Genomic DNA, 27857 nt, shown 5'->3' with positions numbered 1-27857 from the left:
CCTTGGGGGCTCGGACAGTAAAGAAATTCTTCCTTATGTCCAGCCTGAAACGGTCTTGCAGGAGTTTGTGACCGTTTGACCTCGTCATCCCTTGGGGCGCTCTGGTGAACAGACGTTCCCCCAGATCCTTGCATCTGGTTCCTAAGTATTTAAGAAAGGGACCAAAACATACCTGTATGTCTATTACCTCTATCTGCAATGCCAAAAGGAACAAATTCAAGTTGATTTCAGACACAATGGCTGGCCTTGATTCCCCAGCCAATATTCTTTGTGGATTTTTATACACTGCTTATTATTTTAAAAAATGTGTTTTCATCTTTGTTACAAACACAAATCTAAAACATTGCTTGGATTTATAGGACTAATGTTATGCACCCAGAAATGTATTATTAGTTTTACAGGTGACTCTGTTTACTTTAGATTTGGCACTTGGTGTTTCAAAAGAAAAAGCAAATTATCTTCAATCATTCTTAAATTAAAGACCTCTTAACTTCATGTACATACCAACCACTGTTGGCTCAAGGTCCACAAATACAGCCCTGGGCACATGTTTACCAGCCCCCGTCTCGCTGAAGAAAGTGTTAAATGAATCATCTCCACCTCCAGTGGTTTTATCACTGGGCATCTGCCCGTCAGGCTGTATTCCATGTTCAAGACAATATAATTCCCAACATGCATTGCCAATCTGAACACCAGCCTGGCCCACGTGGATCGAGATACATTCACGCTGTAAAAATGGACAAAACAGTGATACCAAACTTGTGCAAACCTTTTTGTTTTGAGCCTTATAAGTGAAAATGCTGGCATGCAGATTATGTAACTCCTACCCCCCTCCCTTCATCCTCCAAAGCCTGGTTACATACACTGAAGGTTAAGAGGGTAGTATGTTTCTCTAAACCAGCCTAGAAACTCCAAATGCTGTTGCAGCCAGAACAATGGGAGAAGCAACAGGTGCACGAGAGCCTGAGCCTGAAATATCCCCTTGAGGACAAGTTGCCTATGAGCCACCAGTTGGAAAGCCCTGGTCCACTGTATTCTGAACGTCAAATCACTTTGTGGGCAAAGGTATCCCAAACGTCTAGCAATACTTTACACACAATTCTGTAACTGAGAATCCTGATCCGAGATGTCTACCCAGCTACCCCCCGACTCCCTTACCCACGTGCTACACAATCCTCTTAGCCTTGGGTTCCCTTCAGTGCTTTTAACTGTTACTTTAACTGCTAAGGAAATGTAACCCTTGTACCTACAAGTTACCCCAGAAGCACCCCCCGCGGTACAGAGACGCCCTGCGTCTCGGACAGAGTGGAGGCCGTAACAGCTCGCTGCCCCTACAAGGACTCGTACATCGTTTCCCCCACCTCTCCCGGCCCAGTCGGATCCTACCCCCACCGCGCTGCCTGACAGTCCGCGCACGAGGCGCAACCGCCGCCTGCCAACTGCCTCCCCACGCGCACGCGGCGCCGCGCCATTGGCTGCCCGGTCGGCCCCTGCCGCCGCGTGCTCCTAGTACTGGCGCTAGCGGCTTCTCTCGGCCTCCCACGGGCTGGGCTGGGCTGGCCAGACTGGCTGTAGACGCAAGTTCACAGCGGCAAACCGCCTGTCGCATTCTCCGCTGCGGTTCGTCTCATCCGCTTCCCGCCCTCCCAGCCGTCCCCTTCCTCCCAGCCGCCGCCGCAGCCAGCCCGAGGCCCCAGCGGCCTCCCCAGGCAGCCGCGCTCCCCACCATGGCGCCGCGCGAAGACAGAGACACTCAAAACCCCTCGTCCGCCGCCACCCGCAAGAACCGCTCACTGCCAACGGCTGCACCTGCTTCGCATGCAGCGCGCGCTACAGCGTCATTGGCTGCCGGTCCCGCCGCGAGCCCTGCCTGCTGATTGGTTGCGCGAGCTCCCACCAGACGTGCGGGCGCCTTTGATTGGATGTGCCCTAGCGGTGGGGGTGGGGTGCACGTGGTTGGGATATAGCCCGCCACTGGTGCAGCACGTGCCTCGTCCTGCCTAGCTCTAGGTAGCTTTCTGCGCGGCTTGAGTCCCGCGCTGCGAAGCGCCTCCCTCCCTCCTTCCTCTCGAGTCCCGCGCCGCTCGGTCTGCTTCGTCTAGTTCGTACGGTGCAGATCTCCCCCGCCCGGAGCGCCCAGCTCGGGGCTTTCTCCTCGGCTGTGCAGAAGCGGCGCCCTTCGCGCTTCCTTCGCGGGGGGCTCCGAGACAGCGGAGCTCTTGAGTGTTGCTGCTCCTCATGCTGGCAGAGCCGCCGACGAGGAGCTACCAGTGCTGCTGCTCTGTAGCAGTAATTGGGAGGGGAGTTCTTGAAGAAAAATATATTCATTTTCGTGTATTTCTCAGTTTTCAGGCAACAAATCTTTTAAAAGGAGCTCAAGAATGATCTTTGACTGTAGGTTTTACTAAGCTACTGTATAGGAAAGGAGTGTTAAAAGTTACAGGTTTTCTGAGGCAATATGTTGCAGGGGAAGGATGCTGTAAAGCTATTTTTTTGCCTCAAATTTGGGTGAAGTGGCATCTTATTTCCCTGTGTGTCATGTCAGTTCTTGGTGATTCAGTTGTGCTCTACTGCTGTAATTATGAGCCTTCTATTTTTTTTCCAGAGAGCACAGAGCTGACTAATTTTAATATCTTTTCAGGAAAAAAACCCCTCGGAACAGGCACCAGTAAGAGTAGTCCAGTGTGGTAAGTGTGATGAACAAAACCTACTAATGTCATAACGCTATAGATTCAGCCTAAGAAATTCAAAGAAATTGCAATTTCAAAAGCAATAACAAGAATATATATTTTTTCATTTTGTGATAAGAACGTTGAGCCTGTGTATGACCATAAACTGCATCCTATAAAATACCACAATATTACAACCTCCAGATTAAGTGAGTATAAAACCCTGATCCCCACTGCCTTCTGGGTACTCTTTGACTGGAGAAAGACAAAGAGACATCACCTTGACAGAAATGCCATAGGCCATGAGAAGGCTAAGTCTGGCCTTTGAGGCTGAATCAGTTGGGTGGCAGACTTTATTTCCCAAGCAGCCCCTCCCTGCATTGCTGCAGTCAGTTTCCATGGAGACCCCAGCAGTGGTGGGGTGGAGCGAGGTTACCGCTGGCAGGGCATGTGGCTGGTTGGAGAGCTGCTCCAGAGCTGGGATCTTGCTGTGGTGACTGTGGTCCAGAGCGAGGGCAGACTGATACGTTGCCCACATGCCCCAGGCAGGGTCGTGCAAGCAGTGGAGTTGAGGCTCTGCACTGGCTTCAGACCATGTTGTCACCGCCACAAGATCCCGGCCTGTCCTGCCAGTGCTGCTTCCACCAGTCTCCATGGAAACTGGCCCTGTGCTGTCACAGCCCTGCTGCTGCTGGGGTCTCCATGCAAACTGGCCACAGCAATGCAGGCACAGTTGCTGGGAAATGGAGTCTGGCTACCAGCCAGATTGGTCATTTTGCCTACCCCTGCCCTAGGCAGTCAGCAGCAGTTCTTATCTGTTGCTCTCTGCCAGAAGCTACAACCATCAAGACACTGAATGTTTAGACTTGATCTGTTTTTGAATACTGTCTCAGTGGTCTGAAGTGGGGATGATGGTAAGTCTTGGGCAGCCTCCACTCCATACTCTTGCCTAGGTGTTTGGGTCGAAGGTCTTGGTGACTAGACCTCTTACATATATACCATGATCCAGAGGATCAACAGTTGTAATTCTGTTATCTGCGTGTTATATACTAGTTTGACAAATAATAATGCTACAGAGCTGTCACATATTAAAAAACACAAAAGTTTCTGAAATCATAGTGGCTCTGAGTCATAACATTTGATTGGTGTCGTTGCAGGAGACCCTCCATCTGCCTCAGTGCAGGCACTGGCATTAAAAGTGATGACAGATCTGTTTGATTTATTAGTTATTTATTTATGCTAGCTGACACATCTTAAGTCAAATATTTATGCTTCACACACAGGCATAATCATACATAGTACATAAACAGTCATTAGCATGTAGCAACTGCCTACAAAATTGTATTTAGGAAACAGCATTCTTTGTCTTTTTAGTGAAATCAGTTTCTTTCTAAATTTTGTACAAATTGGATTATTCAGGTACTCTGTATTGTGAAGAGTCAGGAAGGGTACATTTGTTATGATGAAATTAAAATACCATACATAATAGATTTCATAACTGAAATCTGGCTAATCTCGTATGAAGTATGCTGCTGCAACATAAAACGTGAAAGGTAGACAGCAAATTTCGTGGGCATATTGTAGTATAATTCCATTTCAAGTGTAAATATTATTGTTGTAGAAACAATATTGTATGGTATCTCAGGAAAAGCACTATTCTTTTTTTGCATGTGAATCATTAACTCATGATTGAGAAACATCCCCTGCTGATTTAAGAAATTCTGGTAAGAAAATTACAAATCTCAAACTACATTGGTTCTGATGGGTATTCCGATAACGGTTACTCTTTAAAGCAGGGGTGAGAGATATGGTGTTATAAATTTGATGAAGTTTTGCCTGGATGAAAAGGTTAAAAGAATGTCAAGTGCACAGCAACGCATCACAATATATACCCAATGTGTATTTACACATCCCTTCAAAAGTGGTGTCCAACTGTTTCAAATAAATAGTTCCACTTTTGGTTTATCTCTTAATAATTTTGATCATGTTGGCAAGGGGGGATCTGGGATGCATGGATGATTTGAATGCTGATTTAGACAACATAGGTTCTACCTTGACGAATGTATTTCAGATGTTTACCAGGCAGCCTGTAGCTTAAGATAAAGTCTTTCCCATTATGTCTTTGAGCCATCTTATTTTTCTTCTTTATGTTTACATTATCACTTAGTTTGTTTGAAAACAAAGAGTTATACAAGACTTAATTTTTTCTGTTTGCATATACATACAGCACACACAGAATTACTGCCTTATTATCATTTCTTTAAAAAAACAGTTAAGAGGAATCTATTTACCTAGCTTTTGCTGAGTAAATGACATTATGATATAGTAAGTAAGGTCATTCGGGACAACCTTGGGAGAAAGTAAATGTTTTCATTAACAACCTGAAGTCACTTTTCTTGCGAAATTCTTTTGCAGCAAAGTAGTAACAAACAGCATCCAAGCAACAGTTGATATTGGCTATACACATTGCCACCTGAATGAAGAGGCTAATGTGTTGTTTCGTATTGCAGTCCATGATGACATGTTTCCTTACTAAGAACTGTAAAAAAATCCCCAGGTGGAATGGTGTAAAGCAGACCACAAACACAATGAGGTTGGCTGCAATGGTCCGTATACAGACAAACTGTTCAGTCCACTCTTTTCCATCAGTTTTATGCCTCAGGAGGGTCTGGATGATCTGAATCGAACAGTAAACCATCACAGTCAAGGGGATAAGAAATCCAAAGATTTCAACAGAAACGATGACTGATGTTTGCCATGTGTTATCTGACATGTTGTGGAAGCACCTGAATTTGCCATTGTGATTGGACTTATAGATTGGAATGCTACCAAGCCAAACTAGAACCCAAACACAGAAGCATGCAATGCCTGCCATCTTGGGGGATCGAAAAACTCTGGCTTTGAATGGGTGCCTTATAGCAAAATATCTGTCAAAACTAATGCAAGCAGCGATGAAGATACTTCCATACATATTAACAAAGTAGAGGGATTCCAAAAAATGGCACAAGAGACCCTGTGGCCCTTGTTTGAAATCAGACATCTTGAAAAGAAGGGAGAAAAGAAGTAGAAGATCTGCAAGAACAAGATTTATCATGTAGATTGATGATTCGATCCATTTCTTCTGAAAGCAGCAGAACACCAGGAGGGCTAGCAAATTGAGAATCAAACCAAGACCAAAGGTGGGTATGTAGATCGCTCGCTGAAGAGATTTTATTATAGTATCAACATGGATAAAGGAGCATTCCTTGAAGTTGCTGGTATTCATTTGTCTTCTAAAATACAGAGAGCATGTTAGAACTGTACTCAATTCATATGTTCCAAATGACATAAAACATTATTTGGTAAGATTAAAAAAATGCCTATGTCTCATTTTCAAAAGTTACTTACTTACCTAAGTCTCATAAAATCTTGGAAAACAGGATTTAGGCTTCTTCGTTACTTAGAAACTTTTAACAAATTTAATTTAGTATTTTTGCAGCCTCTGAGGTGGCAAGTCATAGCAGTCCAGTACTTTACACAATTATAAAGGAAGAACCAGCCACATTCATGGAGAACAGCCAGGACTGGTTTTGAAAATCTCACCTAAATGGATATATACAGAAGTAATCACATGGGGCATTTTTACACATCCTCCAAGAGTAGCAGGGGAGAGGGGAGCAGCTGCCAGCAGCACTGCAGAAGGGACCAGTATGAATCATTGCATTCATTGCAAATTTATGTATGATGTGACTGGTATTGCATTACTGTGCTGGACAAAATCAAGCAAAACAAATTGGGGATAGTCCTGCTTTGAGAATGGGGTTGGACTAGATCACTAGATGACCCGCTGAGATCCCTCCAGCCCTTAAGTTTCTATGATTTTATGATACAAGTTTGTTATCATAATTAATCTGTCATTATTATAATAAATCTAAGGTGATTAAATTGACAAAATCTGTGCCAAGATGTGCGTTAACTTTTGCATAGAGTCTGTCTTGCAGTTTTCCCTATCGGAGCACAGGGAGGTCTTTAGACCTGCATACCTTGTACACAGCTTATGCGCTCTAAACTTTGACTCATTTTCTATAGACAAAAAGTAGTAGGTAAGATGCATCCTTGTAATCAGAATATTGTGATAAGCCTTACAAAGTCTTAAACAGTTTGCCACCTATGAACAGTTAGGTCTCCTGGTATCTGCAGGAGACACTTTAAAACATGTTAACTATTAGGCTGTAAGTATTTTTGTGTTATCAGCATAGGTGGAAGGATAAAAAAAATTGCAGGGGGGAGAGGTGGGGCTAAGGCACCCTTCTCCCAGGCACGAAAGTCTTCAGGGGAGGGGATGGGGGAAAGGGCTGGCGGGAGGGAGTGGGACTGGGGCTGGGACCGGGCAGGGATCAGGAGGGAGCTGAGCCAAGCCAGGCCCAGGATTGGGGCCGGGGCCTGCTGAGCCCATGCAGTCACCCCTTCCCCTGCATCCGGGGTCATTGCCCAGTGCTGGTGCCTCCACGCCAATGAATCTGCTGGCCCCAGCCCTGCACCACCCAGGGTGGCCTGGAGCCAGGGATCAAAGTGGAGCCAGGCTCAGCTGCGCTGCCCTAGAGGGAATAGAGCCCCTAGGAACCCTGCGCAGCTGGGGCAGGATGGGGCGTAGGGTGAAGCCCCAACTTGTCCAGAGGCCACGGGAAGGGCAGGCGTTTCTCACCACTCCACATGTCCTAGGAGGCATGAGGGCGTGTTCTTCCAGATCTGCACAGGGTAGGGTGGGCTGCTGCTACAGGCAGGTGCCGGAGCAGCACCAGGCTGTTCCCAGTGAGGGTGGCTGTGCTATGCTCAGGACAGGTGACGGTGCTGGGAGTGGCCCATCTTGCTGCCTGCCCCACTCAGTGGTGGGATATACATGGTGCCGTGCTGTGCCACTTTTGAAGCAGTGGCAGCGAGGCACGGATGCAGGGAGCACAGCCTAGCCCACAGCTGCAGCCTGCCTTTGCCCTGTGCACACACTGGGGGGCAACATGCCTCCCCTTAGCTCCCCTGTGCCATGCTTCTGGATGAGCTGCCTGGCTCCAGTTGTCCCATGACCCAGCCTGGCTAGGACCCCATTCACGGCCTACAGTCCAGGAGGGAGAGGGCAGGGTGGATTATTTATCCCTTCCCCTGCCTCTCTGCCTCCTGCACAGTGGGGGTCTCAATCTGCCCTCTCCCCAAAAGCCCAGCCAGTCATAAAGAAAGTAGATTGAAAGAAAATTATCTGCCTGCTGGCCAGCTACAATCCTGACCACACAGGGTGGCTGTGTGTGCATGTGCCTCCCTCCCTGTTGCAGCATCCTGAAGCTGGGCTGCCCTGGCATTTGTGGGTGCTGAGTCCCAGTAGCACCCCTCTTCTACCACCTATGGTTATCAGTGTGCAGGGGAAGGGTGGGGGAATATGAGTATGTGGGTGTGAGAAAGAGAAAAAAGATACTGGCTGACAGAAAGTTAAGAGCAGAATGGAAAAAAAAATTGTATCTAAGGGATTTACACTTTGTAGTTTGCTAAATGAGCCAAATAAGTTAATAATGTGAAACAGGTGCTACTAAAGCATTTAAGATATGTTGAAAATATGTTTAATCATGTAATTATTTATACAATTACATTCTATAAACTTGAAAACAGCATAAAATAAAATGAAATGCCTGCTAGTTGGTCTAAATATGGGCAATTTAAACTTTGAAAGCATTACCACTTTAGCCTAGCAAAATGCGGATGTTTTGTGGTAAATTCAGTAAAAAGAGTTACTACTTTTTACACAGAAAATTTTTTAAAAGGGCCTGCAGTGTATATATGCATGTATTGTAAGTGTGAGGGTAGGGAATATAGATTTGAATATACGTGACAGTAACAAGACCTTTTTTTCGTTTGCTGTAAAACCACAAGTGAGCATGTCAGCAGTTTCCGTGGTTATATGAAAGTGGCTTTTTTTGTTCTGCTTATATCACGTTACCATTCTGTGTTGCTGTTTGTGGGTTTTTGTTCTGTTTGCAGGTTCTTACTCTGTTTGCATAAGCTTATATACTGTTCCTAAATTATTCAAACATTAGCTTATTGGAGAGGCAAAATTAGCAGTGTCTTCCCTTTAGGAAATAAAGTGCCTGCATATCTTTTTGTGTAAAGCAAAATATATGCATTTTACATTATCCTTGTGAACTATTGACTCTATCAGATCTTTGCCTAAAGAGAGGGATCAGGTAGAACAGCAGAGTGGGATAAGAAGATGATTTTGCAACATTACTACTAGTTCTTCCACTTCTTAATATATTTTCTCTGTTTTATACAAACTAATTTAAACTGTTCATCTGTGTTACAATAGATAAGTACAGCTTGTTCAATGGTACAGTCATTGAAAGTTTCAGACAGAAACCAACTTGTTTCTTCAAGGAATTTTTCTAGGAATTTAGGAGCATTCCAATAATTGATATTTACTGTTCTTTTTTAATTTGTTAGTTTTTGGACACAACAGAACTTGTTTTTGCATTTCAGTGTATGTGGTTTCTCTAGCTAGGGACAGAAATTACACATAAACCAGTATACGTGATTGGAAACCAGTTCAAATCTACAGCACAATAGAAGTTCAAATCTACAACACAATAGCATATATATCGTTTTCAAAATAGCTGAAACAGGTCTAAGATAAACCTGGATGGGTATAGTATCAGATTTAACTGATTTAGGTTAAATTGGTTTATTGAACCTCTGTCCCAGATCCCCTCCAGATTCAAGTTAACCCAGCCTCCCAGGATGCTTTGTACCTCCCTCGCAACCAACCCCCGCTTGCAGGGTGGATGGGCCAAAACTGTCTGCTTCAGATGAGCAGACAAGCATGGCTTGTGGTATGAGCCACTGCAGGCATGTGGCTGCATTTCCAGAATCAAAAGTGAATGTCTGTTCACTTGCTTATCAGTTCAATCTACTCAGCTTAGTCTACCCTGCAAAGATTGAATTGGTTCAGCCTTAGGCTTTTTGACTGTTTGTACTTAACAATATACAAATCAGTTGAAATGTATCTATGCGTAAACTGGGTTATCCAATTTTATGTCTGAGTGTTTTGAGACTGCAGAGAGATGACGTAAGTTTTAATGTTGTGAGTTTGTGATTGTAATTAAAACAAACGCATTTAAAACAAAGATGTATGTATGGGTATCTGGACATGTTAAATACACAATAATTCAACAGACTTTCAATTATACCCATCTACTTAGTCACATCTTTATTGTCTTTCTATAAGGAGACACATCATTAGATTACCACCAAAAAGCTAATTTTTGTTTGTTTCATTTTTTATTTAAACTTCCATCCAAACGTCTTTGGAGCTTTTACTCCCTATGTAATTTTCTTTGAACCACCCAAAAGGGACCTCTCTCATGCCCCCAGTGAATGTTCTTTTTGTGGAATTTGGCTGGATGATACAGACTCTACCCATTTTGTTCTAAAGAAGAATAGACCCTTCAGGCAATTTTTCAAGCCTCAGCTCCCAGTCACACTTTTAGTTTTTGTGGTAAATTCTGTCCCAGAGATAACCTTTTAGGGAGGATCATGTGATTATGGGACCTAGCTGGATCCCCTTTTTTAAAAGTTTACGTATATGACATGAGTCATCCAGCCTTTCATTTTATCAGATCCTATTCTCAAATATTCTCCAGGAAATGGATGAGCTTTTTCAATTTTGGATCATAGAGTTCCTGTGTAGGAATTCCTACAAGAGTTTTTTCTGGAGTCCATAGCTCATGCCCCAGCAGGAAGAGATCTGTACACATTGCACACATTGTACTTTCAGTAACTGCTATTTTATAACCAATCCAAAGGAAGAGATATACTGGTCTCAGTCCCGTAGGTGCTGTTTTACAAAGATAGCCAGCTAAACCTCAAAGTTCTTTTGATTGTTTCCACTGTCCCATCAAACTGTGGATGTTTTGGGGTGGTTTGTGTCTTGATCCCTAGAACCTTAGAAACTTGCTTGAAGGATTTTGAATTCAGTTTTCTTTGGAACTGCCTGTAACCCACCCAGGGCCTGAAATCTAGTGATTAATTGATTCACTAGAGCTTATGCTACTATCACAGCCTCATGGTTTCTTACTGGGCAGGTCTGAGCATTTTGTGAAATATTCCACAGAAAATATAGATTGCCAAGCTCTCAGGCAAAGGCCCAAGCTTATCCACAGCAAGAGGCTCTACACAGGTACCCCCAAAAATATTCTAGAATAGAGGCTCTGTCCATCGTGGATGGTTTGTTCTTTGCAATTAAACATGTTTTCTGCATCAATTTTTCTGCATTCTGCCTGGATTTTGCTCAGTTGAACTTTTCTCTTAGCTTGGTTGTGGTTTTTAAAACCCCCAAAGGTCCAGCAATTAAAATGATGACATAGCCTTAGAAGTGTTTTTTTCAATGCGTCTGATACAAACAGCTGAAAACAACTCGTAAAGAAATAGGCCCACCACCCTTGACTTTCTTGGTGCAGTGTGGCAGTAGCAGCTCATCTCAGTGGACTTAATGTGCTGCATTGCGCACCGTCCCATGTGGGCCCAGTTGCCAGTGGCCGTGGTGCCAGAGTACTGTGCAGCACCAACAAGAAGCTGAGTGGGGAAGGGCAGTGATGTGGAGGATGAGGAGCAGAGGAGTCTGCATGTCCTGCAGTTCGGTCTAGCCCTGGCTACAGCAAAGTGGAGCGGCACAAGGTGCAGCCCTCCAACCTCAGGTTTCTGGCAGCAGTTGCTGGGCTAGATAGGATCAGTTGGCATCTCCCTGCCCCTCCCTCCCACCTCCAGCCCTCAACAGCTCACCAGAACTCCTTAAGTGGCCATCCAGCCCAAATAATTGCCCACACCTGCTCTAGCTCTTAGTTGTGTTATGGCCAATTCGGGTTGATTGCTCCAGTGGACATGCATCCTAATCACATGCAAAAGCTTGTAACAAATGGATAATGGATAAGCCAGTCTCTTTTCTGGGGGTCAATTCTGTAGTACCCTTAGGGTTGGCTTTTCAAATTCACTGCTAGAAGTGCCCCTCTGTTCATCCTTCTGGCTACATATTTGAGCTATGCTGTTGAACTGAACTGTCCTCCCTGACAATTTTTCTCTTTTGCATTATTTTAAATCTATTTTTCTCACCAGATCTTTGTCAGCAGTATGCCCCAAGCACTCCCTTTCTAGGCCTTTTTGCAAAGTCACACGTATCTCACAGTTTCTTGAAACAGTAACCTGCAGTAGCCTCTCTGTGCCTCTGTGCTTGGAACATGAGCTCAACTGTTTCTTACAGCTACTATAAAAGGAAGATGGAAATTTCAGTAAGTTTCAGCCTAGCCCACAATTGTTGGACTTTTACCAAGACGATTAAAAATTTCTATTGTAACATGTCATCGCTATCATCTTAAGCACATAGGTCTTTTACAATTTTCTCTCCATTTATTCATTTAGGAAAGTAAATGGGGCATCCTTTTTATTCCTTTGTAGTTTTCTATGGAAATATTTTGAAACAACTTTATCCTTCTTACATTTCCATTTGACATGATTTTAGCTTCTGCTCTTATCATTTCTAGAGGTGGCGCTACCATCTAGTCATTAGAAAGGTTCTGGTCATGCCTTACAGCTTGTTATCCTTTGGGGGTCAGGAATGTCTTGCAGAGGTCATGGGGGATTTGGGCCACACTTTCCAATTAAAAGATATCTTTGATTCACTTCTAGGCTTTCCCCCCACTACAAACTTTATTCCTTTAATAATCTCTTTGTGACTATTTTAAAGCAGTTTTCTCTTCTTACATATTAGCTGGTGTTCCATTTTAGGTCTAGGGATGATGCAGCATGGAAGTAATTAGTTTAGGGTTCTGAGACGCATCCAAAGTCCTTTTCACAACTGTCTGTAGGTAGGGAGGGCTTTATGATGTTTTTCAGGGTTTGGTCAAGATTCACTCAAAATAAAGCCCCTAATAGCAACTTAGCTCATGCACTGAATCTTAAACAAAACTTTTTTCGAGCAGTCATTTTCTTGTGCCTTCACACGTATTTTAAGTTTTCCTCCGCATTTTAATTTTATTTATTTAGTTATGAATCACTGATATTTCTATGAGAGAAGCAGCTCATCTACCATTGGTTTAGTGTCACTGCTTTCTGCCCCTCATACAGCTGTGGCCGGGCTGGGCCATGCTGGCTCCATGCTGCACTGTGTGATCCTAGCTATACAGCTGGAAACTGCATGGTACTGGCCAGGACAGGCTGGCTCTAGCAGGACTTGGTTCCCAGCTGCATAGCCAGGACCACACAGTGCGGCATGGAGCTAGACTGGCTTGGCCCAGCCCCCACACAGTGGGGCAATCACCAGCAATCCTCACCCTTCCCTCTGCCTATCTTATCTGAGTTTCTACTCTCAGATGGAGGGAGGGCAGAGGAACAGCCCCATGGTCAGCAGGCCAGAAGCCTCTGCTATGTCCTGCCACTGGCATCTCCTGCTACTGGCACCTTGTCAGTTTTGACAGGTACCCACCAGCAAGTAATAATTTTCTGAATTTTAGAGGGGCCCTGTGGACCAGGTAGAATAGTCTGGCAGGCTGGGTCCAGTCGGCAGGTCATATTTTGCCCGCCCCTGCTTTAGACCAATAGTTCCATAGTTATGGTCAGGGGTGCCAAGTATGTGGGGGCCCAAGGGCCCTGCGCCCCTTGGGAAGAGGGTTGCCACCTGAAGTGTGTAAAACTTTCCATGTGTCTATCATCTTAGGCTGCTCCAGCAAAAATAAAAGTTGGCTTCTATGGCTATGGTATGTGTCCAGGAGCCAGGTCCCTTACCTACAGGGAATTTGAAACAGTGTCTCGACAAAGTGCTCTAACCACCAGGCTACAGATTAAACCTTATCTAGACATCTCTCTAGCCCTTCTCTTGTAGTTGGGCGTTAGCACAGCCAATAAAAGAACATATGTGGACCAGAAGGAGGGAAAGCGGGTATGTGGCTCATTAAGATGAAAACTGCCCTGAATGGGTAGGAAATCCTTGATTCTAGCCTGGACTTTTGTCCAAAACTTTACCAGTGCTTTTAATCCAGTAAATAGTAAACACTAGATACAGTGGGCCAACTTAAAGAGGAGAGCTGGAGAAGGCGCTGCATGGTTTTTAACCTGTCACCTGGTAGATAAAGTACAATACTGGGAATCAGATGATGTAGGTTCAACCCGTCTCTGAGTGAGATGTTCCCTAGAATTTGGATCTCCTGACCCCTGGGCAAGTGCTCTAATCCCTGGACTCTTGCCTAAAACCTCCTTACTGCTTCTGGCAGGAATGTGTGTTAGGGCAATTCTATTTGGCAACAAATAAAAATCCAAATTGCAGTAAGGCAGCTGTATACATTGCATTTAGGAGGGTACAATGAAATAGAGTTCTGCCCTTAATGCTTAACCATAAGTAATATTACCATGGTAGTCATGATATTGCCAATTCTGAGTTGAACTGCACAAGCAGCATGCTTCAGTAACCTCATTTCCTCCACACCAGCCTACAATACAGGAGCAGTTTGGAGTGTTCTCTCAATCTCTCTAAAACTCACTTGCAGCTGAGTTGTATGGTTCCTAATCGCAGAGAGGACTTAGAAAGAGCTAGCTCAGGCATTGCATGTCAGCCAATTTAATCTGCTCTGTGGTAGGTGGCTTCCAGCACCTAACTTAGCTTGAGTATTTCTGAAACAATGGTTCTCTGCCTTTTTAGACTTGCACACTTTGTTAGACGGAAGTCACTTCTCAGGAAATGAGAGGTTGTAGCTTTTTTTTTTACTTTAGGAAAATAATAGAGCAATTATTTTGCTCCAAAAACACAGAAATATGACAACATGTCAGAATGGTTTTGACTCTATGGATTCCTCTGTGTTTATCTTGTGAATTGTGTAGGTGTTTATACACCTAACAATACAGCACCCTTCAAAGGAACTTGCGGCACCCCAGGGGGCTGTGACATCCAGGCTGAAAATCATTGCTGTATACTGCAGCACAGTTTCTGGTATAGTCAAACACAAAGTCAGAATCTAGTCTTTCAAGTACTGAGGAAACCACAATTCCATTAATAAAATTAGTAACTGAAAACCAGAAAATACATTTGTGATGGCTAACAATGTGCTATGCATGTCCTTATTAAACTCAGATTCTGGTATTAGTGCTCAATATTAAATGCAAGCTATATATTCAAAATCACTTAAATGTACTTTCTTACTAGATGATGATCTTAATGCAAATAGTAATCATAGTTTTAAATGAAAAATAAATATGATGACATTAAAAATGTACCTAACTGTAGTCATCTACTTGCAATACAGTGTTTTTTGTAATACAGTAATAGAACAATTTCTGCTCACATTGAATTCCAGCTTTACGTTAGTACAAATTAACACAAGATTTTTTTCATAAACTTGGTGTATTCCTGTTATGGTCAGTACTGAGACAAACTAGGATTATTAACAGCGTTATAAACATCATTGATTTCTGCGAGTAAGCAGAATTTTTTCATTTTTGGATTTTCAGATCTTTTCTTATGATACATATGCATTTTGGAGGGGGAGTGGAATTACTATGGTTAGTCAACAGAAGAATGGAGCTACTTAATAATTAATTGTAAACCCAAGTATTTATAACGTAATTAAATTGCATTTACATGATATTTCTGCCTTTTAACACTGAAATGTTAAATATTTTTATTATTACATTAACTCATAGTTATTACTAAATCCCAGAAACATATTTTTCTAACATAAGATAAACAAAACATTATGCATTTTTTCCTATTGAGTTTTATCAGAAATGAGCTTCAGAGTAGATTAAAGCTCTTGTTTAAAGTCTATTCCCTTGTTAAGGTCTTTAAACTAATAACAGCAATTAAAATATGAGTTACTTTACCTTAATTTTAAGCAAGCAAGTTCAGAAATTGCTTCAGGCAAGGTTAACCTTTTGAATAAACCTATCCTATACATTACACAAGAGAAGCTTTGGGTATGCAGCATCAGGCTACCACATCCTCTGCTTTTCTGGAAAAAAAATAGCTTCTGTCTGGTAGTTTACCACTGTCTCATACTGTTTTACTATACAAGTGAAGGTGAAAGAGGGGGCTGAATTTATGAAACCAAATCTTTAGTTGTTCCCAGGGAGCACTGATGGAGCTAAGCTAATTTATACTAGATTGGAATCCCAGCCTGTATGTTTTTAACATTGGTAGTTATTTTGTGGGGGTGAAAGATGCTTTGTATAGGTATGGCATGCAAAGATAAAACATAACCCTCGCTATTCCATAATTATCATCTTCTGGTTAATCTGCTTACTTTTAAATGTGAGAATACATTTTTTAAAACTCAGAGATGTACAAATATACATGAATTGCATATAATGTCTGATTCCCTCATGCACTGCAGTCATTTTGCTTTGCTTAGATTAACAGGTAATTTGACTGCAGCTGCTTTACATCATGAGGGTGGTAGTGACTGGGTGCCACAGCAAGATTTTGTAGTTCTTATACTCCATTCTAGAGGTTGTATCAGGATTAAATCTTTCAGTAGCCCACTTGACAAGAAAACATGGTGATATCTGTTCATGTTTGTTTAAAATGCCTACTGCAATATAGCGAACACTTGATTCTGGAGAGAAACAAATGTTTGAGGTATGTTAGGACTGCCAAAGGAAATTATAGTTATTGCTGGGGGCATCTACATGTAGACTAATTAGCTTTGCAGCAAATGTCTCTTGTCTACATGTGCAGCCCTATTAAGCTGCAGGAAACTAATTAACTCCGCACCAATGCACATGTAGTTGTTGGCACAGCTAGCTGGGGAACAAGGGTGCTTCTGTGCAGAGGCTGCCTGCTGTCTAGCCCCACATTGGAACACCTTCGTGCCCCAGTCAGCCCCTTTGCAGCACATTGAGCCCAGTCAGAGCAGCCCCAGGTTGGCAGGTTGATCCCCCGGATTCCCTGCCAGTCAGGGCTGCTTCAACCCAGTCTTGCTGCAGTCATGTCCACAGTAGGGTGTGGGGTCTCTGTGGGGTCTGGGGCAAATCAGCCTGTGCAGGGCCCAGATGCAGCAGTGGCGGTGGTGGCAGCAGCAGTGTGGGGAGGTGGCAAGCAGCTGGACTTGAAGCCAGCTTGGCTCCGTGGGACCCCCCCCACAAAGCGTGGGGTGTGGGGCCTGGAGCATTCTCCCCAGTTTGCTCTCCCTAGGGATGGCCCTGGTCCTGGGTGCAAGGGTAAATGTTGTGCTCAGGAGCAATGAATTCCAGTGCAAACTGTGCCGGAATTTATTGCTGTGCGCTAATAGCATGTGTAGATGTGCCCGCTGTGACCTTAGATCTTGATTCAAATCTCTAACTGATTTTAAAGGTATTAAAATATAACCGGTTATGTTCAGTGTTGTTGTGGACTAGCTATAAATCAAGGACCTGGAGGTAAAAGGCCTTGTTATCTTGTTAGCAATCTTTGAAGGTTTCCAAACTCCCTATATTTAAAATGTTATGTAGCAAATTATGGAAGATCTGATTATCCATTTTGTTATGACAGTTTAAAGCAGTATAACTGGACTTCTATCAATTAAGTAACGTAAGTGTGAATCTGATGCAAGTGAGAGGATGAACAGGTCCAGTGTGTGCAAATGTTTTCTAGTCAGTACACAGGTATCAGAAAGGCTTACTGTATATCACAATGGACTAATACATTGTTCCTGAAGAATTTTTCTCTGAGTATAGTTTGATTATGAAAGGTTATTGTCAGCGTCATGTATTGTAAACTTTGGTCAAAATATAATCAGTTTTTCTCTTTATGTTTCTATTAACCCTTCAAAAAATAGTTGAACACTATGGCATAATTCAACATCGCTCCTTTGAAGTCAATGAAACTGTATTGATTTTTAGCAGATGAGAATCAGGCCCTACCTGCTTTAACAATTTTGTTTGATGCTGAATTCTGCTCTCAGCTATATCAGTGTAAAGGCAGGTCATTTCTAGAAGTACACTGTAAATGAGAGCAGAATTGGTTTTTGTTATTTCTCTAGCTCTTTCTGCCTCTTTCTCAAAAGGTTTTCCCATTTGTGACGGAGGCAAAGTAAAAGAATGAAAAAGAGAAAAAGTACTCATTAGCTTCTTTCACTTCTTTAATATCTTCTACTGCTGTGATCAATGCTCTCCATTGGTTCTAACATGTAAGCATCATCACCTAACATGCAAGTATCTGATCACAATCTTCTAAGAAGTTTCAAATTCAGATGAACTGGCAGGTCATATTTCCTGCCAACAGCCAGGGGGTGGGTCATTTGGCCCACAGGGCTTCTCACAAGCTGGACAACTAATCTTTGGATCTGGCCAGTGGACCTTTTTGTTGTAGCTACCAGAGCTGTTGTGTGGGCTCAGCCAGCACCCAGGGGGTTGACGCTATCACAGCTTGCCTACCCTTTTCCCATTGTAGACTGCTGCTGATTTTAGTTGCAGCAACTGAAAACTAGAAATTCAGAAGTAAGTGGCAGAGAGGGGAGGAAGTACACAAGCAGAAGTGGCATTAACCTTCTTGTCTAGATGCTGATCAATGCCAACACAACAACTCCAGAAGCTTCAGTGACAAGCCCCATGGGCTGGATGGAGGCATGTTGTCCAACCTGAGAGAAGCCCTGTAGGCCTGTGGGCCATGTGTTTCACATCCCTGTTCTAAGAGGCTGCACAAAGCACAGAAAGAGAGATGAGTAGCAGAGAGGCTGATTCTTCAAAGAGATCTACTACAGGAAATTCCTTGTCCCTATTCCACCCAATAGAACTTTTCTGGAAACCAGAAGGTTTCTTTCTTCTCTTTCTGTATTTGGCTCTAATGACAGGTAGTGGAGACAGGACAAATGGTACAAAAAAGCCAGAAGTTGGGTGCCAACAGATTTCTAAAACATGCATAATTAAATGGCTGTCATGCATAACAACACCCATAGTTTGGCTATCTCCCTGTAAAAGAATACAATAGAGATTTTTAAAAGTATGTTATCATTACACATTACATGTATGAGTGAGTGAAGGGATTTAATACATTACCGAGGAAGTCTGTCTATAAACCTGCTTGCTGCTTCAAATAAGTCTATTACAGAGCCAGAAGTTGATGGGATTTCTTCTGCTGCTGTCTCAGATCTATTCTAGAAGAACAAATGCAGCTTCTAGTGTTCCTAAGAGTAGAAGAAAATCTATAATCTTCTGCAACAAGAACTGTAACTGATGATTTGAGATATTACCTCTCTTAGCCATTATGAAAGTGGAAGAGAGTCCTGCTGAAACCCACAACTCATATAGGTTCCTGATTACCTTCAGATTCTATAAAACACTAGGATCCCAACCTTTCACTGATACATTAGTATAATTTTATTTTTTTTTAGTTACTCTGGCATACAACTGACATAACAGAGTAAAAGATTGGGCCCATGGACTAACTAAAGCTCAAGTACAGGAAAGATCTATGAACAGTGCTCAAAAACTGAAATATGGGATGCAGTTCAGCAGCTTCGGGAGTGAAAGCAGCACACTAAAAACACATTTGTCTCAATTATAGGTACAGGTTTAGCAGGGAAGCTTGCAACTGGAGCTGTAAGGTCAGTAGAAAAGAGTGGTGAAAAGGGGCTGATTCCTATGGACAGTTGATTCATTTATTTAGTCTGGGCACTTGATTTAGTCATTTCTGTGGCACTTATCCTTCTAGTATCCAAGTACTTCACACTCAGGTTTAAGATATAGAATTACTTCTAGAAAATACATCTCCTCCCTTGTCCCTTAGAGCCATTTCCTTACAATAGGAAGAACTGTTGATTTATTCTTTCTGCAGTGAGAAAAAAAATAGGTGTGAAATGGAACCCATGCTAAAGGATGAGAGATTCAGCTTTAGCCCAATCCACTGAAGAGGTAGGTTCCTAAACATGTATTCTTCTCATTTGTTCTACCTCAGCCTTAACTTTCACATATGTTAGCCTGCTTTCTTATAATTTCTTTTTAGTGTATACCTTTTGAGAAGGCTCACATTTTAACTGAGCAAGGGGATGTAGGCAAAGTAATGAGCCAGGTTCGATATCTTGGTACACAGTAATAATCTTAAGAAAACAGTCACAGTGCCTCTACCTTTCTGCATTCTAGCTGCCAGAGGCAGCCTCATCCCAGAATATGTAGCAGGTTGTTGAAATAGTCATGTCACATGTTGCTTCAGTAGATGCTATGCCTGCTTTCAGCATGTTATATCTTGGCATTCCCCTGTGCCTCCACACCATCCCTATAACTTCAAATAAGAAGGTTGTAGTTGGTGTTGCTGAATTCTTAAATGATAAAAAAAATCCTGTATTCCTTCAGTTGTCAGAAGACAGCCAAACATAAATGCCAAGAACAAAGATAAATAATGCAATATGTAGGCATAATTCTCTCCAAAATATCAGTGGATTGTAAAGGAAAATGAACCTATGACTCTAATAATTAAGAAAGTACTGGAGTATAATTTTCAGTGTATTTCAAATGAGTGCTAGCAACAGGCACTGAATACAAACTTGGTCCTGTGGGTTTATTACATGGTTGAAAGTTGTTTTTTCCTGAGTTCTTTCTGTGTGGCTCAAAGCAAGTCAGCATTTTAAAACTGGCCTGACACCTCAGGTGTTTTGAACACCTGCCACTTCTAATAAATTCCCAATGCTTAGCATCTTTTGGAATCAAGCCCATACAAGGAATTGGAGTCTGGTTCAAGTCAATAATGAGAGGACAGCCTGGAACAGAGAATTCAAAATAAAACAGAGAACCTGTGAGAATGAGAGCAGCTGTGAAGCTGCACTGTGAAGCTGCAGTTGTGAAGGTGTGAAGCTGCACACTTCACATTTACCTAATGGCCATCTCATTATCAAGCTGCACACAGAACCCATGTGCAAGTTTAGTTAGCCAAAAATAAATTAATCCCTCAAATTAGCTTAATGGGCTTTGAGACAGGCTTTCCTCACAGCAGTCTAATGACAACATCCTAATTTCAGCAGTGCTGATTTCCTTCACATAGACATAATTTGCATATTATCATCTCACATTTTTTCTAAGTTTCACAAGGCTCTCCCAGCCTCACAGTTTCACTCACAATGTCAGAGAGAAAGAGAGATACAGGATGGAGATAGGCATGCTAGGAAAAGCTCTTTTAACAGTATCACATATATTGGTTTGGATGGATATTGACTGAAGCTAGGAGAACTGAAGAGTAGTATTATGCTGCACTAGTATCTGCTGAAGTTTTGAAATGTATGGTTCCTGTTTTTAAAGCATTATGAAGGACTCGATAGCATGGAGAACAGGTTAATAGGAATAAAGAATTTGGTTTGGGGATATGCTTCTCAAACTTTTGGATCAGACTAAGTGTAAAATTCCTAAAAATTCTAAAAAAGACCTGATAATTGACATGACCATCCTGTTCAAAAACTGGTGGCAGGCTTTTGCTGAAGCTCAGGAGCAAAAGCTGAGGAAATAAGAGCAAAAGTTGAGCAAAAGAAGGTGCAAAATCTGAGCGCATCTGGGGAGAAGTAACCAGCAACATGAATATAGGTTAGGAGGAGATGTCCTGGCCAACACAATAGCTGGAAGGGTTGACACAGATGAACACGAGCCACCAGTGTGACACTGTAGTCAACAGAGCTAATAGTGTACTGGGATGTATTAGTCAATGCATCGCGAGCAGGGCTAAGGAAGTGATACTTCATCTCTACTCACGTTGGTGAGATCCAGCTGGAGTACTGTGTCCAGTTCTGCATGCCACACTTCAAAAAAGATGTGGAGAATCTTGAAAGGGTGCAGAGAAGGGACAAACCTTATGAGGAAAGACTAAAGGTTCTGCAACTGGTCAGCCTAGGGAAGACAAGACTGATGGGGAACTTGGTGGCCGTCTATAAGTATGTAAGGGGTGAATATGAGGAGCTTGGAGAAAAACTGTTCACTAGGGCACCCCAGGGGAGGGCAAGGCACAATGGCCATAAACTGTTAGAGGATGGCTTCAGGTTGGATGTAAGGAAGAACTTCTTTATGTTCAGGATGACCAGAATCTGTATAGACTTTCCAAGGAGGTGGTGCAGTCCCAACCTTGGAAGTCTTCAAGAGTATACTGGACATAGACCTTGCTGGGATCATTTGATCTCAGACCTTGCTGGGATCATTTGATCTCAGCAGTGTTCCTGCCCAGAGCAGGGGGGGTTGGACTCCATGATCATTTGAAGTCCCTCACAGCCCTTAGTTTTGATGATTCTATGAAATACAGGCCACTGGCTGACACCCTGAGGAAGAAGGGGTACGGCATGTGTGCATAGGCACTGATCACTGGTGTGCTGGGTGCATGAGTGAGCAATAAGAGCATCCTGTGAGCCTACAGAGTACCCTGATGCTATGGGATATTTCCTTCCTTTTTCACATTCTTGTGTGAAAAGGTTTTTAGCAGAATTTGTGGATTCCATTGGAATCTAACAAGCGACACCACAAGTGCTTCTGCTGTAGCAAAACCCCCAGTGTTTTTCCTTTTTTTTAAATACATTCCTACCCCTTCCCAACCATTTCTGACTCTTTCTCTGCCCTCTCTCTTGTTATAAGTAGTCATAGATAAGCTAAGTTCTTGTATGCCGTTATTGTGACAAGTCTCTTTTTACATTGTAAATAGAGTTCTGTTATTTTTTGTATTGATTGTTATTGTTTTATATTGTATTGCTATTATGTTTGTATTGATTTTTATTGTTTTACATTGATATTGTATAATTTAGGCCTGTTCCTGTAAGTTAACCAAAGTAATGTCAAGCTTCCATCTTGTAATGTCAAGTCTCCATTTTGTGTCCCCTGCCTGGGCATACCGCATTGTAATTGTGTTGGAACTGTGACTCATACCTACCCCCCTGTGTAAATTGGTTCCTGGATGAATGAGAGTGAATGAGGGTGCTTGAGACGTAATGGTAGCAGGCCTAAACATAGCTCCTGCTGAATGACTGAATCATCAGTTTGATGACTGGACCATCAATTTAATGACTGGACCAGCACCTTTCATTGACTTTCTCTGAAACCACAGACCTACTCCCAGGACCAGAGACAAAACCCAATATTTGAAAGATAAAGACCCTCCAAGAAACCAGCAACAGGAAACAAAGAACAGAATAGAAACCAGCAACTCCACCATTGTATTCCACTGAACAATGAGGACACCTGTAACTGCATTACCTCATCTGAACAGGACTGGCCCTTGTCTGGGCATGTCCTTTCCATTGGAGTCACAGGTAGACCACCCCTGTAAAAGGGGTGGTAGAGTGTGACCTACTTGGGCCGCCCTCTCCATCTGGACCAGCACTATGCCATGCCATCTATCCACCCAAGGGCTCTGCCGGCCACCCCCTCTGGACAACACCTTGCTGGAGAAGACCACGACCGGCCATTGAGGATAAACTCTCAGCCTGGGATAGGTAGCTATCACCCACATCGTCCTTCCAAGGAAGGGACCTGAGTTCTATTTCTATCCACCTTGCATCCAATTCCTGTACTAAGCCTTTTTCTTCCTGATTGCGTGAGTATGTGTGGGAGTTTGTGTGCGAGTGTGTGTGGGAACCAATAACTTCATGGTCTGTATATTGTGTTGCCTGTCTAATAAACCTGATATTTTTGGACCCCAAGCTGGTCTTTGTCTTGCTGCAGGCTCCCCACTTAATTCCTACTCTCTTTGCCTCTGATCCAACCTCATGTCTAACTCCTGTCCCTCTGTCCTCTGTCCCTCTGCTTCCTGTCCTGGCTCTCTGTCACCTTTGACCCCCATCCCAGCTTCTCTGCCAGTTTCCTGCTCCCCCCGCTTCACCGCTGTCTATCACCTCCACTTCTCCTGACCTCCCAACTTCTTTTCCAGCTTCCTGCTCCCCCAGCTCACCGCTGGTCTCTCACCTCCACCTCTCCTGACCTCCCAGCTCTGCTTCATCATGAGAAACTACAAGGCTCTAGGGGCAAAGCTCAAGGAGAAAGGGGCACATGTGGTTTTTTCTTCTATTCTTCCAGTGAGCAGATGCAGACAGTGCCATGAGACATACATTGGTGAGGTCAGCCGGTGGCTTCGGAGCTGGTGTTACCAGGCAGGCCTTGGGTTCTTGGACCGTGACTTGCATTTCCGCACAGAGGACATGCTCGGTCGGGATGGATTTCATCTTTCCCCAAAAGGTAAGCGTGTTTTTTCTTCCAGGATGGCTGATCTCGTACAGAGAGCTATAACTAGGTTTGCCGGGGGACAGGGACGCAGAGGAACATGAGGATACTGCCGTCAAGCCAGGTGACATGCACAGGTAGTACCCAGGTAAGTGATAGGGTCCAGGGCAATCTTAGGAACAAGGGGGCAGTATGGGCACCTACAGGAGCCCTCAAATGCCTCTACACAAATGCTCGAAGCATGGGGAAAAAGCAGGGGGAGCTCGCCCTCCTGCTAGCTAACAAAAACTCAGACCTAGTGGGGCTCACAGAAACCTGGTGGGATTCTACCCACAACTGGGCAGTGGACATCGAGGGATACAGGCTGTACAGGTGAGACAGAGCAGGGAAAAGGGGTAGGGGGTGTATCGCTATACATCAAAGAGCAATACACGCCCTCAATGATTAGGATGGAGCCAGAGGAGGGGCAAAATGAGACACTCTGGGTAAGAATGCAAGGGGGGGCATGGGGAAAGGGACTTGATAGTGGGCATCTCATCAGGGGGACGAGCTGGACCTGGAATTCACAGGTCAGCTCACAGTGGCTGTAAAGTCAAGGGGTGTGGTTATCATGGGTGACCTAAACTACCCAGACGTCTGCTGGGAGGAGCAGTCAGCCAGGTCTGACTGCTCACATAGGTTCCTAGCTGGGATACAGGACCTCCACCTAACCCAGGAGGTGCATAGTCCCTCCAGGGGAAATGCCTTGCTGGACTTGGTCTTTGTCACAGGCGACGACCTGGTGAGGGGCCTGCAGGTACTCGACCACCTGGATGACAGTGATCACCACCTGCTTGAATTTACTATCCAGTGCAGTGTGGTGAAAGAAAGCAGCAAGGCAGAGGTCCTCAACTTCGAGAGGGCTGACTTTTGTAAGCTAAGGTTAGTAGCAGAGGCACTGGGGTCTTGGGTGGCAAACAAAAAAGCTGACCTCTTTAATGAATTCTTTGCCTCCATATTCCTGAACAGGGACCAGGACATTTCCCCCACCAGAATTGCGGACGGACCCAAGGGAGGCACTGCCATGCCTAGGGTCAGGGACAACCTAGTTAGGGAATTTTGGAGGGGCTGGACATGTTTAAATCAGTAGGTCCAGATGCTCTTCACCCGAGGGTGCTGAAGGAATTGGTGGGGGTCATAGCAGAGCCCCTGGCACGGCTCTATGAGTGTTCATGGGGCACTGGCTAGGTACTAGAGGATTGGAAAAGGGCCAATGTGGTCCCCATTTACAAGAAGGGGAGAAAGGAGGACCCCAGCAATTATAGGCCAGTCAGTCTTACCTCAGTCCTTGAGAAGATGTTTGAGAAAATTATCGAGGAGCACATCTGCAAGAGCCCAGGAAGGGGGGTTATGCTCAGGGGCAACTGACATGGGTTCACTGAGGGCAGGTCCCGCCTGACTAACCAGGTTTCTTTTTATGATCAGGTCATAAAGTCCCTGAATGAAGGTGTTGGGGTGGATGTCATCTTCCTGGACTTTAAGAAGGCCTTTGACATGGTTTCCCACCACATTCTCTAAAAAAAACTAGGTGACTGCGGCATTGATGCCTACACAGTCAAATGGGTGGCAAATTGGCTGCACCCAAAGAGTGGTGGTGGATGGGTCATTTTCAGCCTGGAGGGATGTGAATAGTGGAGTCCCCAGGGCTTGGTGCTAGGGCCTGTACTGTTCAACATCTTTATCAGCGATCTGGATGTGGGTGTGGAAAGTATGCCGTCCAAATTCGCTGACAACACCAAGTTATGGGGCGAGGTGGGCATGCTGGAGGGGAGGGACAGAATCCAGCTAGATCTAGACAAATTACAGAGGTGGGTGGATGAGAATAGGATGGAATTCAATGCAGACAAGTGCAAGGTGCTGCATGTAGGGAGAAGGAACCAGCAGCAAGCCTATAGGCTGGGGAACACCCTTCTTGTCAGCACAGTGGCAGAAAGGGATCTTGGAGTCATTGTTGACTCCAGGATGAACATAAGCCGCCAATGTGAGGAAGTGGTCAGTAAGGCTGACTGTATCTTGTTGTGGGAGGTGACCAGGGAGGTGATCCATCCCCTCTATGCGGCATTGGTCAGGCCACAGTTGGAGTACTGCGTCCAGTTCTGGGCACCACACTTCAAGAGGGATGTGGCTAGCATTGAGAGGGTCCAGAGGAGGAGCACTCTCATGGTCAAGGGGCAGTGGGGCAGGCCCTATAAAGAGAGGCTAAAGGGCCTGAACCTATTTAGCCTCTGCAAGAGAAGGCTGAGAGGGGACCTGGTGGCCATTTACAAACTCACTAGGGGGGACCAGTGGGAATTGGGGGAGGCTCTGTTCTCCCGGGCACCACCTGGGGTTACTAGGAATAATGGCCACAAATTGTTAGAGAGAAGGTTCAGGATGGACATCAGGAGGCATTACTTTATGGTTAGGGCTGCCAGGCTCTGGAATGGACTCTCAAGTGAGGTGGTCCAATGGACTCTCAAGTGAGGGTCTTCAAGAAGAGGCTGGAAAGATATTTGGCTGTGGTGATATGACCCTGGCACCCATTCCTGCCTGGGGCAGGGGTCAGACCTGATGATCTGTTTAGGTCCCTTCTGACCCTAAGCACTATGATACTATGATCACCTCTACCTCTCCTGACCTCCCAGCTTCTCTGGTCCCTCAACTCACTGCAGCTCCATCACCTCCACCTCTCCTGACCTCATGGCTTTACTCCATCACCTCCACCTCCTGGCCTTCAGCTTTCTCTCCCAGGTTCTCATCTGCCTCCACCTCCCAGTTATCTACCCTGGCTTTCCCTTCTGCCTCTCTGGCGTCTCTGAAAGTTCTTCCCCCACCAGCTTCCTACCTCCACCTCCACTGCCTCCGCTCTACTGGCTCCATGGCCAGATCTTCTGATCCCACCTCCACCACCTCCTCTGCCCAGGGCCCCAAGTACCCCCTAGTCACCAAGCACTCCAATTACCCCCAAGTGCCCCCTTAGTGTTAACACACACAGCCACTGATGTACATGTTTGCATGTGTATGTGTGTGGACCCATAGTGTTGTATGTGCAGTTTGTGTGTGTGTGTGTATAATTTTGTGTCACACCCTCCTGCCTAACAGTGCAATAGTGAGATCCTGAGTATTGATCTAATGCATGTCAAGTCAACACTGCTATGGCCTTGAATTTGTGGCCTCTGGGCTGCAACCATGTGCCTTAGCACCCAGCCCCCTATGTAAAACTGATGAGGTCCCCCATGGTATCCAACACCATTTGATGTTCAAGAGACGTCTGTGTTGAACACATCATGGGCCATCACCAATATAACGACAGCTGCCTAAGGCCATTGGCCAGAAGTGGTAGAGGGGATGGACTGCCAACCCTCTCCTCCCACACAGGTCACCAACTGAAAAAGACTTTTAATGACTTGAACTTTTCCCCACCCCAGCAATTTTACATCACTTGCTAAACCTTTTGCTAAGAATATGTTACCACCTCATAACTCTGTGTCAATATGGTTACCATGTGTGGAGTCTTGGTCTCTTTTCTCTGCATAGCCACGATTTGAAATACTTGTACCTCATTTACCCTGGGGCTAATACAGACTGCATGACTAAGTGCATGTTCTAGATTGCATCAACTTATACCAACAATGTACCAAGTAGCTGCCATGCATGGGATCCTATATTTGCTCCCATCTAATCAAGACCATGTAAATAACTATCATTTTTACCATGCAGTAATAAAGTTTTAAGTCTCTCCACTGGATTCATAGATTGTTAGGGGCTGGAAGGCATCTTGCAGATCATCAGGTCCAGGCCCCCATGCTAGGCATGAAGACAACTGGGGTTAAGTGACCCCAGTGAGGTGACTGTCCAGTCTCCTCTTGAAAACCTCCAGGGTATGTGACTGCACCACCTCTGGAGGGAGTTTTTTCCACAGTCTGGACACCCTGACTGTGAAGGAGTTTTCCCTGGTATTAGGCCTGAAGCGGCCTTCCAGGAGTTTGTATCCTTTGGTCCTGGCCTCCTTAGGGGTGC

At 44.3% G+C, this 27857-nt stretch overlaps 2 protein-coding genes and 1 long non-coding RNA gene across 3 annotated transcripts in view; 1 reads left to right on the top strand and 2 right to left on the bottom strand.

Moving 5' to 3' along the window:
- LOC109308321 (tubulin alpha-3 chain) overlaps nucleotides 1–1828 on the bottom strand; it is a 7461-nt gene extending 5633 nt beyond the window's left edge. The window contains exons 1-2 of the mRNA XM_019532564.1: nucleotides 1727–1828; nucleotides 505–727 (exon numbers count right to left, since the gene is read on the bottom strand). Coding sequence (XP_019388109.1) covers nucleotides 505–727; nucleotides 1727–1729 — 226 coding nt within the window. The 5' untranslated portion in view covers nucleotides 1730–1828. The remainder of the gene's footprint in view (nucleotides 1–504; nucleotides 728–1726) is intronic.
- Nucleotides 663–24764, top strand: LOC109308323. The gene is made up of 4 exons (XR_002100578.1): nucleotides 663–729; nucleotides 7144–7148; nucleotides 23722–23724; nucleotides 24754–24764. It is a non-coding gene; the product is annotated as an uncharacterized LOC109308323 (long non-coding RNA).
- LOC109308322 (G-protein coupled receptor 55-like) lies at nucleotides 3987–5937 on the bottom strand. Its single transcript, XM_019532565.1, has one exon. It carries the CDS (start codon nucleotides 5932–5934, stop codon nucleotides 5005–5007), a length of 930 nt encoding a protein of 309 aa, XP_019388110.1. The 5' UTR covers nucleotides 5935–5937; the 3' UTR covers nucleotides 3987–5004.
- Nucleotides 24765–27857: the final 3093 nt, after the last annotated feature.

The sequence above is a fragment of the Crocodylus porosus genome, unplaced genomic scaffold (genome assembly GCF_001723895.1).
Source record: "Crocodylus porosus isolate Cpor-Errol unplaced genomic scaffold, CroPor_comp1, whole genome shotgun sequence".
Lineage (NCBI taxonomy): Eukaryota > Metazoa > Chordata > Crocodylia > Crocodylidae > Crocodylus > Crocodylus porosus.
The sequence above is the reverse complement of the archived record's forward strand: the minus strand, read 5'-3'. Positions and strand labels throughout refer to the sequence as shown.